Source organism: Varroa destructor, unplaced genomic scaffold, assembly GCF_002443255.2.
Source record: "Varroa destructor unplaced genomic scaffold, Vdes_3.0 BEIS01000001.1, whole genome shotgun sequence".
In the NCBI taxonomy this organism is placed as follows: Eukaryota; Metazoa; Arthropoda; class Arachnida; order Mesostigmata; family Varroidae; genus Varroa; species Varroa destructor.
Genome location: NW_019211454.1, coordinates 75,639,051 through 75,651,728, shown reverse-complemented (window position 1 = coordinate 75,651,728; position 12,678 = coordinate 75,639,051). Strand labels below are relative to the sequence as shown.

At 39.7% G+C, this 12,678-nt stretch overlaps 1 protein-coding gene and 1 long non-coding RNA gene across 19 annotated transcripts in view; one reads left to right on the top strand and one right to left on the bottom strand.

Moving 5' to 3' along the window:
• The window catches only part of LOC111248245 (calcium-activated potassium channel slowpoke-like), a 112,700-nt gene that overhangs the window by 16,098 nt on the left and 83,924 nt on the right, over positions 1–12,678 (bottom strand). For all 9 annotated transcript variants that reach the window (XM_086977304.1, XM_086977308.1, XM_086977306.1 and 6 more), the window contains one exon: positions 1–12,678. This exon is cut by the window's left edge and continues 16,098 nt beyond it. In XM_086977304.1, coding sequence (XP_086833430.1) covers positions 12,229–12,678 — 450 coding nt within the window. In that variant the 3' untranslated portion in view covers positions 1–12,228.
• Positions 5,694–12,678, top strand: part of LOC111248261 (uncharacterized) — a 47,670-nt gene continuing 40,685 nt past the window's right edge. For 5 of the 10 annotated variants that reach the window (XR_015319071.1, XR_015319064.1, XR_015319066.1 and 2 more), the window contains exons 1-2: positions 5,694–5,828; positions 7,775–7,944. This is a non-coding gene — a long non-coding RNA (uncharacterized LOC111248261). Of the gene's footprint in view, positions 5,829–6,468; positions 6,608–7,774; positions 9,306–12,678 lie in introns of those variants that run through there. The other 5 variants (XR_015319073.1, XR_015319072.1, XR_015319074.1 and 2 more) reach the window with 3 other exon arrangements.

The window sequence follows — 12,678 nt, the reverse complement described above, 5'->3', positions numbered from 1 at the left end:
CTACGTCACGATATATAGAAAAATCGACGTGTGATAATATTTTACAAGTAATTATTTAGGTAATCTAGAGATCATTTTCGTAATTTTTTATTTGTATTTTTTTTTGTTTTTTACTACAATTCAGCTTTCTTTTGTTTCTGCTTTGAATGCGATTAATCATTACTACGCAGCGTTATTATTACCATTGTTTTGTTTCATTGAAAATATTTTTATCTGCTGAAGGGTAAAAACGTGTGCCGTCTTCTACTAACTTGTTTTCTTGTTATCTGCAGTTAGTTAGCCGCGTTGTATTTCCGTGCTACAGTCGCCAGCGAGTGACCCTCGTAGGGTATCGAAGAAATACTATTCCGATGATGTCAGGTTTTTCTCTCTGCATTAACTCCGCTGCTGTTTGTTTTGTGTCCATTCATAATATTTTTCGTTTTTGTCTGTTACGCATCCTGTGTGCATGGTATGTAACCGTTAAATAAGACTCGTTGTCATCGTGTCTTCCAATGAATGCGTATCCTAATGCCATCACATGTGTTCTGTTATATGCGTTCGCATTATGTATTGTTCTTACAATATTCTTCGCTGCTGCTGCTGCTGCTGCTGCTGCCGCCAATAAGAATACCGTTTGTTTGAACCGTTATGTTTTTATTACGTCAGTAGCAGGAGCTCTGCTCCCTTGTCACATAGTTATGAAGATGAACCAACATGATAATTAGCTTTTTGGTTCTTTACAAGGTGTCAATAGATCGATGATGTTACAGGCAGAACACTGCGCTAGTTTTCAGTCCTCAGTTTATGACAGACACTGTGTGTATGTGGGCGTATGCATATGCATGTGTGTGTCTGCGCATACTTGTACTGCACATATCAGTAGCGGTACAAGTACACGTATGAACATTGTTTCCGGATCCTTGACAATGTGATCGGGAAACTGTTATGTATTGCTGGACCTTTCTGTTTGTTATTATCGTTGTTATCGCTGCTGCAGTCGTATAAGTTTTATCGTTAATATTATTGTCTTTAGCGTTAGCAAATTGTCACAAAAACCGCGCTTCTTGTTACTGTTGTTTTCGCTACTGCTGTTAATAGCTTGTTAGAAAAGTGCTACGTACTTCCTCACATACGTTTGTTTGCGTATATGTATATAAATGTGTCAGGGATCAGCACATGTTGTGACAACTCATCATCGTCTGATCTTGTTCCTCCGTGTGATCCTTTTGGTATTAGGTTGTTGATGGTCTTCGTCCTGCTCGTTATCTACAGCTTTCTGCCCGGCCTGTCGGCCCTCATTACTTTTCAATAGATCAGACTAGCTTTTCAGCTATTTTTGTCGCTGTAGAAATGAAATAGCTGGAACTGTTCTTACTACTCTGACTGTAGCTGCTTATAGCACTGTACAATAATAAATCTGGACTTCGTTGAAGCGTTTTGAACGAATATATCCACTCTTGCCTGCCAAAACTGGGGTTAATACAGGACGGGGTTTGGGCCTGGCTATGCTAACACATTTGGCTCTTCATAAGCTAAAATTAGTTTTAACATTGTAAGCCATTTTGCTTTGTTCGAACGTATTCCGCTGGCGCCTGCTTGTTCATGGAAGGCGTTGTTTGTTTCACTACTAACAAGTGAACAAAGCATTGACTGACTATTAAGAGCCATTTAGGTAAATATTTTTATTTCTGCTGCCTGAAAAATGGCCGTAGTATTATGCGCTATTATATGCAACCCAATCGCACTGCACGGTTACGCATCAAAATACGACATAGGGCATATTGCTTCCATTTCGAGTAGCGGAAAGTCACTGCATAAAGTAACGGGCCGGTTCGTTTACTTCGATCTTAACGTTAAAGAGCCATTAGCCAAAAATGGCAGCGATTACATCGACGTAAGGAATTATCCCAAGTAATTTTTTCGAAAATATTCCGGGCCTTCTCCGGATCGGGTCGTAGTACTGTACTACGCAGGAAGGTAAAATTGGAACAAAAGATGAAGTCCTAGTGGCAAAATAGTTATTAATTGAGTGAATGCAAGCCTAATCGTGAACGTAGAAGAAAACGATAATATATCGAACTTTTTTGATGCTGCGCTGGAACGGACCAATAGTTATCGTTTTCGTTTAATCACATCGTTCGTTCTGAGTAGATTTTTGAGCAGAAATAGTTCAACTTTGTTCGGGCAGTTTTGGATAATATGCCGCGCAACTGTCGACATTTCATGCATGATGGTATGCAGAAGTTTTTCGTTCTTCTTCTTCTTCTTCTTCTTCTTCTGAGTGTCATTTACTTTCGTCAAATACACGAGCGTAAGCATCGAAAAGAGAGACTAAGTACTTTGTCCTCTTTTTGTTGTTATCCGTGGGCGTCATTATACGACACGCTCCTTCTCGTTTATATTGTTATCATCACCACCACCAGCATGATCATCGTCACAAGTAATCATTATACGGTTTCAATTTTTCCTTATTGTCGCTTAGTCTGCTTTACCGTTGCTGTTGTTACATGTGCTTGTCGAAATTCACGACCATTGAACTAAGAAGATCTCTTGTTTGAAGCTTCATCAGCTGTTTTATTGTTGATGTTACGAGCCAGACTTTGAGAGTGATTGTAGTAGCTTGTAGCATTATATTATCGTATATAAGAGGTGTTTTTGTACTTGCTTTTGCTACTGCAGTTGCTTCTGCTGTTCGTATGATTGCATTGCGTAAAAACATAGCTTTGCGTCATGACCATGCTACGTACTGTTAGTATTTGGTATAGTAATTGTTGCTTGTCTAGCGTTTGTTTGATCTTCTGTCAAATGTCCAATTTCTGCACGGCAGCAACGGTAGGAACAAAAAAAAAAAAACTCAATATGCCTTCCTTGGCTCAAATGTGATTGCTGTGTTTTTTCAGTCATCTACTTGTAGAAGCGGTGTCTTCTTCAATGAGCTCGTAAGACTTCTGCATTGCTTGCCTTAACATATTCATCGGAATTCTGACGATTCGTTTTGAAGGGAAGCGCATACTAAAACATATTTGCTGCCATAAATCGTAGCTTGATATACATTTATGGTGCCGCGTATTACGTCTTGTAGGATAGGAATGGCAAGGTTTACGATGATCGATTTTTGACTGGAGGCTTTCCAATTGAGAAATTCATATACACTCTTACACCGTTTTGTGCAAAACACGGTTGCAAGTCTCAACTGTGGTGTGGCAATTTGCTATGAAATTACGAAGTTTTTATCTTTGTCGTCAGATAGAATTATCTGACTGACACGTAACTTAAACTACACAAATGGCAAAGGTTAGCCAACTTAACGTTTGTCTATATATACGTTTGCCAATCAGAGTGGATCCCAGGCCCAATTCAGCTTGCAGGCCTTTGTCTCCGGGAAGGTGTAGTTTGAAAGTCAGCTGGCCCTAGCGTGTTATCGGGAAGATACTTTTCAGCAAAAAATTTAGCACAAAAAGATATTGATAGTTACGTCGCAGAATCTAGTCAGCTGATTTTGGCTGATGTATGTTGCACGTATGCGTTTTGATAAGAATTATGTCTCGTATTCTATTGATAATGGGTGTTTTTGACTAGCTCTGGATTTGTGCATTGATGCGTGTATGTGTATGTGGGCGAGGTTATTCGTTAGACAGCTCTCGCTTTTGAAGGGGGCTGGCCGAAGGTAGCGAAGCTTAGAGTAGGTCGAAAGGGCGTTTAGGGGGACTTGTTGCCATGACCAACAAACGGCGTGTATTGAGAAAATACTTCTTGTCTTTAGTATCGCTCTGTACGCTGAAGACTGACAGAATTGTGTAACTAATGGGTCATGTGATAGGTCAATGTAAGTAATAATAATAGTAAAACAATGGGTCTGCGAAAAGTGTACATACTGACGTCATCAGTCACTATTTTGACCGGCACGTATTCTTCCTAAATTTTTGTATTGCAAACATCTGCAAGCTAATGAAACGATATTTACTTTTAGCCCCTTTCTACAATGCCGACGGCAATAATATCGCTGTCACGTGATTTTCCGACTAATATTTACTCTCTGGAAATTACTTTCTGACCCATTGCATATGTCTGCTATTCTAGTAATAGAGAGTAGCGGGAGCGCAATAGGATTTCTAGGCATTCAGGAATAATTAGTGCAACACCGACAAAGTGGAGCTATTAGTCCTCTGTTTGCCTGCCTAGGTGCTTCGATTTGATGAGGCTCAAAACCGGCGAGCAGAATGTACAAATGCATCCACTCCAAGTAGAGACTGCCGGTTAATGTCATGGTTTGGGGCAACGATAGGCAAACGTGGAGGACATGGGCAAACGCTTCACAGGTATACACACAATAGCGCAATATTATGATTGGTGTGATTACGTAGTATACGATGACAATAGTATCATAGTAATAATCCTGCTGCTGTTTTTGTAATACTGTTGTACACGAGTTATGATCGGGTATTAATCTGTCATTGACAGAAGACGGAACGATAGAAGCGTCTTGGTTCCAATCTGTAGATAGACGCATATTTTCTGTTGATTCAAACGGCTGCAATTGTTGACTCTATGTGTGCTGCTGCTGTTGTTATATCATCATGGTTATTATGTTTACGAACGTCAATATTCACAACACATGACCACGGACAGGGATATTCTGTATTAGATATCGTCACGATTTATAATAAAACTGTTTATTTCGAAATTACGATTCTGTCTGCACACGACATACATGGGTGCGTGATAAATTAGTTGAAGTAGGTTACTATTGTTGTTATATTTAATTACCCATATCGATATACACCGAACCTCTGTACATTATACGAGAAAGATAGAGAATGCAGGGGTAGTCAGGGGCACACATTATACGACATAGTATCAATGTAAGTAGAGAAATGTTATCTATCATATTTGCTATACTATATGATTGCTGTTAAGCATGGCTACAATATCTGAAGGGACGAAAATGGTGGCGCTAATAAAACCCTCAACCAGATGGTATCATTTCGTTGTTTATATCTTATGTTTAGTATATAATTTATTGTCCTATGCTACATTTTGACGGCTTATCCATCTTGTTCGCTCTGTGTTTATAATTCTGCAATTTCTGTATTCACAAGTAGCTCGTTTCGGAATCCAATGTTGAATGATCACCCGCTATTCATCATATGACACAATAAAAATTCCGTAATTATCTCTGTCCATCATGATACTCATGGGCACCGCCACGACCCCTAGTGTTGTCGTTTATTGTATTATTTTTGCCGTCTTCTTGACCAGTGAGTCGCGCTTTCGTGTTAGTAGTCATTGTGTTCACGTCGACTTCGTGAAGCACACTCCTTAGCTCGTCTTGTGTTACACAGAAAGTTATTACCTATACTGAAATTAGCCATTTTTCCCCACCTTAAATGTCTTTAGCAGCTTTTTTGTTGACCATAACTCCTTATGTTCGATGTATTTAGGCTCGGTTTGTCATTGTTGTAATCCAGTTGCTCTTTGTTTACCATTGGATTTGCCGTCTGCTCCAAATGTTGTCGGTGTCGCCGGCTTTGAGACAAAATGTATGTTGCTTCTGTTCGAGAAATTTACAGGTCCAGTCTTTAGCGCAACAGCTGATCGTTCCATTGAGACGTGATGCAGGCTATAGTGTCCTCGCCGTTATTATGTCCTTGATGCTGTTCGTCCTTTATCATCATCATCGTCGTCGTCGTCGTCGTCGTCGGCCTTGCTGACGGCTGGAATCGTCGTGGTCCCCACCTGCCTCTCCTGTTGGGGCGATGTTGTTGCCGTCGCTTCTGTTGCATGTATTTGGCTCTGTATCGAAATCTTTGCGGTTCTGGAACGCTGGATGTGCATATGGGGGAATGGTATGTTAACTTATGATAGTTGACGTCTTTGTATTGTTGTTGCTTGTGCAGTGCCGATCTAATAGCGAGTTTGTAATCATCGCCGTAAATACGTAATTAGGACCAAATTGTTATAGTAGAGAACTATATAATTGATCAGAAGGAGTTGGAGGTGACAATGTGTATTTTTGCTAAACGTGCGTTCAGGATTAGCTTCTGCCGTTGAGGTTCTCGCCGTTGTAGGCTTAAGCATCAATTATGTGAAGTATGACAAAGTCTCTTTACGGTTGCTATTGCTGTTATGATTGTTGATAACAGATGCAGGCTATCTTCGCAGCAAGCGGTCGGTGTTGCTTTGGCCGAGGCATTTCCTTTCATCTGTCAAACTTTCTGGCGGTCCAGAAAGGAAAGTCCTACCTCTGAGTAGCATTCACTGGTCATATATATTACGCATCGCTGTCATCAGTAGCAATCTGATGAGCTTTAGCTTTTCTGAAGGACGCCTTCTGCTTGTTTGTGACTACTATATCTTGTAGTGAAAGATCGTTTTGCTGCTGCTGCTGCTGCTGCTGCTGTACGCGACGTATTCGTTGATGCGTACACGTATGTGCCATTTTTGCTGGATGCGCTGTTACACAAACGTCAGTTCTTCATGGCTGTTAAGCAAAGTTACATGCTAGCCAATAGTGTTGTCTGGGTGTAGTCGATATTGCTCAGCGTGTAGCTCTCAGTGACGCCAAATCTGCGCGTGCAATCAGAACCCCTGTATTTATAAATCGCCTTTGCTAACAGAAAATGTGGTAAGCAAACATCAAAAGTATATTTGATTCATACAATAAGTGTGGCCAATCTATTTAAGTAGGACCGTATTTGTGGTAGCTGTCGGTGCCATGATATGAATTAGGCGACACCGTAGCTCGCATTATAATCTGCGCTGATTTTTCAATTAGCCTTACGGACATCATTAAGATTGCAATTATCTTCTTTTTTTTTTTTACATTATCATCATTTTCTTTACTGTGAATATTATTATTATTATGAAGTTTGCGCGCCACGTTGTTGGCCTGCGATTTGCTGGTTCTGCCCTTATTTCTCCGCCTTGTGTAGTTCCGCATTGGAATTGCTTGTAGAAAATGTACGAGATCTGCGTGCCGTTACTTTGATCTGTCTCTTACTTGTTTTGGAGATATATCTTAATATTGTTACCTTCAAATAATTAATACTTGCCCAATTTATTAAGCTAAGCAGCTTTGATAGATATATGTATCGCGTTTCTTTGTATATATACTCACATAAAACCAATTTGCTGCAGTGCTCATGTGCTTGCCATTTGTACGGAGGGGTGTTGGAGTGTCGACGCATTTCGGCTGTTGTGGTCTATGCGATTGTTCTTGCTTGAAGGTGCCGCAACTTCTGGTACAAGCATTCCATGGGCCTGCTGAGGAGCCTTATGCTCAAATATCATCATAGCGTATGTGCTATGCGTATAGGCGCAGTTCTTCTGTGGTCATTGTGGGGACGCTAATTAGTACGTCTTTATCATCAGCCTGCTTGTGTTTGTTCGTAGATATGATGCTGATCGATTGTCAGCTTATAGCGTTGTTCCTTGTTTTTAAACTTTTCTCGGTCCTGATCTCCGTGTATATTCTTGAAAAATTGACTTCGGAATATTAGTGAGCGATCTTAAAGTTCGATTTTGAAATCCATTGCCCAGTGGAATGCATGATTGTTCTTGTGAACATCTCAGTTTGGTGTCTAATGCTCGGTACACAAACGGCTGTGAACGTAATTTCATGTTATAGCGCTGTTTATTCAACAGCACGTGGTCAAGCATCTATCGTTCATGTTGCTGTTTTTGGTGATAATTCATAAGCCGTATAAAGTGGTGTACCTTAGCATGTAGTACTATTAGTAGTTACTGTTGTAGTTAGTAATGTCGACTTATTTCGTATTGTACTTCTTTCCAGGAACTGGTGCCGGATAGAGCCGTCGAAATTAGGCTGGTGATTGGCCAGTTAGAATTCGTAGGCAAACCTCTGCCCAAATTGGCAAACTCGCATTAGTGGATATGGGCCGCCCACGTTGTCGTACACCGACCATGTGTACTAGAATTTGGCGCTTTTCTATGGCCATTGAGGTTGGTGTATACATTGTCTTCGACATTGTATGTAACGCGATGTATGGGTGTTTGTGTGTGTAATAATGAGATGGATGGGTAATCTTAGCGTTCAAGGTCTGGATTGTTTACGCCTCCTGTAGTCGGCTGCAAACATTAGCGCTTGATGTTGTTCAACAAATGTAAATATTGATAAATGGTGATTTTACATTTCATCAATATTCTATTTAGTTGTTTGATTCGACCAAACGTTTGTTTTCCCGCGCAATTTTAAATTGTCTAATGGCTTGTCGTATCATTGTACTCTCGTTTAGAACCTTATAATTCTCTTTTAAATAAATAGGTAAATAAAAGATTTTTTTTTTTTTTATATTACTATGGATTTAAACACAATCAATTGGAGGCTAGGCGCCATCATTGCACTATTTGACATGTGCGTCCTAAAGGCGTACATGTATTACGTAGTTGGGATGTCGTTTTTTTGTTCGTCAGTGGTCAATATACACTGCTGTCCATCGATAGTCAGTTACGTCTAACAGATTCGTTCCTAGGTACTTCCCAAATTCACTTACTAGCTAATTGTCTTCGCTTCACTTGTATTGGTATTATTTCATCAGGCTGCAGGGTGAGTCGTTATTGTTTGTTCATTTATATTTCTTCTACAATGAATGTTAACTAAGTGTGTTTGGTGTTGGCCTGTAGATACGAATGCCATATAGTTCATATATATAGAGTAGTTATGAACAGTGTTGATTGACTTAACTCCCTTTAAATTTTGTATTTCAAAAACTGGCAAATTTTTTCCGGCATGAAATGTATTGTTGGGCTTACTATATACTTCTTCTTTGTCAGTATGCTAAGTCGATCTTTATTTGTACATTTATTGACCTTTCTGGTACTTGAGAACCGTTCTTTATCTAGCAGTGACCGGTTCGGCAATAACCCAGAGGCTTCATTATGCCTGACAGTTTCGCCTAGCAAAGGCCGCAAATTGGTTCCTGACTTGGCCATATCGATGGCTAGAATTTTACACACTACATCGTAGATCTACGAGTTGTTAACGAGATCAGCTCTAACGCTTTTAGCACAGCGTCTTTTCGAGGTTCTATTTTTCGTTCATTAGTTGAATAGGTGGTAGTAAACAGTCAGCGATAGTGTTACTGCAGTTTGTTTTCTATTTAGTTGACAGGGGACAAGTTCCGTTGACTGAAATCCTCCAAGGCGGAATAAATTCTTCTTTCATAGGGGCTGTCGATATACGCATAATGTATATATGCATATTTATTTATCCTGTCATCGCTGTACGCTCTTGAATTGTTCTTGTAGGTGGAGCCAAGTGTCCTGAAATCTTTCTTGCCGTCAGCACAGTTTAGGTACAGGAAGTGAGTAGCAGTAATTAATATTTATATATTCGATAATACATGTGGCAATACTAAGTTTGATCACTAAATCAAAGTCGCTACCTTGTAGCGATTTTACGTAACCAGACGTTCTTACTACACCGTCGTTTTGACTCGATATGAAAATATATTATCACCAACGCATCATGTCTTTCGTTATACGTTAGCTAACATTCATCGATGCCTACAAATTTTCACAACATGTAAACTGTTGCTCATCAATTTTATCTGTATGGAGTATTGGTAATAACAACCTGACATATATTTTTATGGAAACAATCTCTTTTTCTCTAGAATCTCTCTTTCTAGAGAAGAATCTTTCTCTGTTCATGCCAAAATATTATAGATAAGCGTCTATTTTTTTTTTTGGAGACATCGACGTATTGGCTCCGTCCGAGCGATAATGCTAAACGAGCATAAAACTGATCTTCAATTTTAGGTTAGGCACCTCGTTTGAGATAAATTAGGTCTATTGTCTTCTATAAAATAGTCATGATTTTTCTCACAATGTTGTTATTAATTCGCACGCTTATCGTAAGGAGTCAAGTGGCGCATATTAGCATAACGCTACTTCGTCTGCCTATTGTTGGTATTAAACGTGTCGTGGCTATACTATGCCATCCTGTGCTGTCGATATATTTGGCTAAAAAGACATCAGTCTTTATCTTTTAGCTTGATAACGAGCACCGCTTCCGTCAAGTTGTTGTTGTTGTTGTTGTTGTTGCGTTGAATCTTCCCTATACGTTTGTTTGAGCCATGTAAAATAACGATCATGCACTACGACGAAGGCTATCTTGTCTTGCTGTTACCATCACCATGACTGTATGATACTATGTCATGATGGTAATTGCTCCCCACATTAAACTAATGGACTTCTACCCCTTGTAGGAAATATATCGATCCAACATAAATACTACATAATGTATGCTTTTAAAATTGTGTTTCCTTCTCTCTCTCTCTCGCTCTCTCTCTCCACAAAAAGGTCCAAGAGAATCATGCCTATTTTCGTTTTTGACGTATTTGTGCATGCATAAACGTTCAAGTTGGCTTATTTTACAACACAAGGTTATAGCTAATTGAAAATGGAAGAAGAGTTTGTCACCTCTGGTTAAGTTAAACATTATAATTTTAGACATTTCCATGTAGGTGATTTACTGATATATGGTAATATTTCGTTACGTAGTAATGAAATGAATAAAGTCGTAGAAAACTGCCGGCACGTTAGATAATCGTGGTCGGTGACTTCAGTCTACGTGTCGTCATAGTGATTGTTTGAGAAAGAGGTTTTTATAGTTCCATTTGATCATCATTGATACCAGGGGATGTCCATGCCCACAAACAAGTGTCCTCTTGGCAGTCAACCTCGATATCATCGCTGGTAAAAGCAGAAGCATAGAATCGATAATTTATCTTATTGCGCATTTATATTAGTTGCTATAACAAATCGTGATAAAATTGTGAAGATTTAGTTCTGCCATTAATTAACAGTGGGAATATATTTTTACTTTTTACGCTGTTGAGCACACTTACCGACTCAGTTTGTATGAATTATGAATAATAACATAAACATTTTCGTTACTGCCCTTTCGTTGAACGTTCGGTAAGGACAAAATGCGCAAAATCGTTATAATGAGCTTGTAATAATGACATCGTTTGTGGAACTGGGCTTCGCATCAAGAAAAACATGATAACAAACGCGTAGCTAGAGTATTGTCGACAACTACTCAATTTCTCACTAAAGCATTTCTATTTTCTCATCGACCTTTTTGGAAAAATCGGCGTCACTATAACTATTATTAGCATTATCACTGCTGTACTCAAACGTAAATATAATTATTTGTGTTTAAAGTGTCTCTATAAATAAGATTTATCTAAATATTGTTGTGGAAGTAATTTATACTATTTCTGTTTAATTTGCCTTCTCTTTATCAATGTTTGCCTCAAAATGCTATGTCCCTATTTACCTTTATATAAGTTTACAAATTCTGTAGTCTTGCAACGGTGGTATTACAGACGGTTATGGTGTTGCCGGAATGTTTCCTTTAAATTAGATTGGTTTACTTTTGTGTCAGGTTGATAAGTTAGCTGAGGTTACCCTTCTAAATTTAATGGAAGAAAGCAATCATATTATATACTAACCAATAACTCAATTAAAAAATAGAAGATATGAACAATCATCACTTACTGTCGTGCTTGTTGTGCTGGTAATGCTTCGTTCGTTAAGCATCAGATATATATATGTTGTAGCCATTTAGAAGAATTAACATTTGTTTGAGCATGCTAATAATTATGTTTTAGCTATCGCTAAGCCTCTCTGTTGAAAAAAACCTGTATGAATTTTAGCAGACTGCATAATATTGTAAATCCATTGCAGTGTATGAAGGTAGTCGATTAGTAGTATTTGCTAGGGTCGTGTTCTGCTTCTTGGCAGATCTTCCAACCTGCTAAAAATGCTCCCTACCGATAGCTTTTATCAGGAACGCTCGCAAACGTGCTATTAGTTTCTTTCGAAGATTGATAATCTTATTTGCTAGTCGCATACCCTGGGCTATTTGATCCTCGCCGAACAGGGTGATTCAAGCCTAAGTGGTGCACAAAATTTCAACATTATGGTTACCTAATGAACGCTTCCAGAAGATACGATCGATTGATGGACTGCAACCACTAGCCAAATTTTTGTTACATTGATTTCTACCCTCATACTTTTTTTCGAACGCTTGAGCCTACAAAGGATAATACGTCTGGCTTGGTCGATCTAAGTTTGAGCCAGAGGACTTACACTTAAATTTAATATCTCTAGTATTGCATATAAGAACCAAATGTTTGAAGAATTCAGTTAAGTTCAAGGTGTTCGATTGCCCCAGTAAAATTATTTGTATTCACTTGTTACGATAGCTTGCATCTATCAGCAAAGGTTTGTTTGGTTCGAGATAGGGTTGCCCTGTCCGCTTTGGACAAGTGTGGCATTGGTGGACGCGCCGCTTAGCCCGTCGAGCCCGGCCAGGTCCATAACATGCGAATGGCCCGAGTGTTGTCCGTGACCGTGGCCCGCTGGGGGCTGTGTTGCGTGCGCACTTCCCCGGTTGGGCTTGTATTCGAGCCCGGGGTCGAACTGCAGCAGCACGAACACCATGTCGGTGGGCAGGAGCTGGAACTCGGCAGGCGGGTTTGTTATCACATAGCGTTTAGTTGATCCGCCACCACCCCCGCCTTCATTTCCATTGTTAGCTGAAGTATCACGGAAGCGGTAGAGCCCGATGCACAGCATACCGTATGAGCGTAGTGAGGCCACAAACAGGTCTCCGTACTTGCCCCCCTCGCCAAACTGTGCCAGCGGCCCGTCGTACAGCGAGAT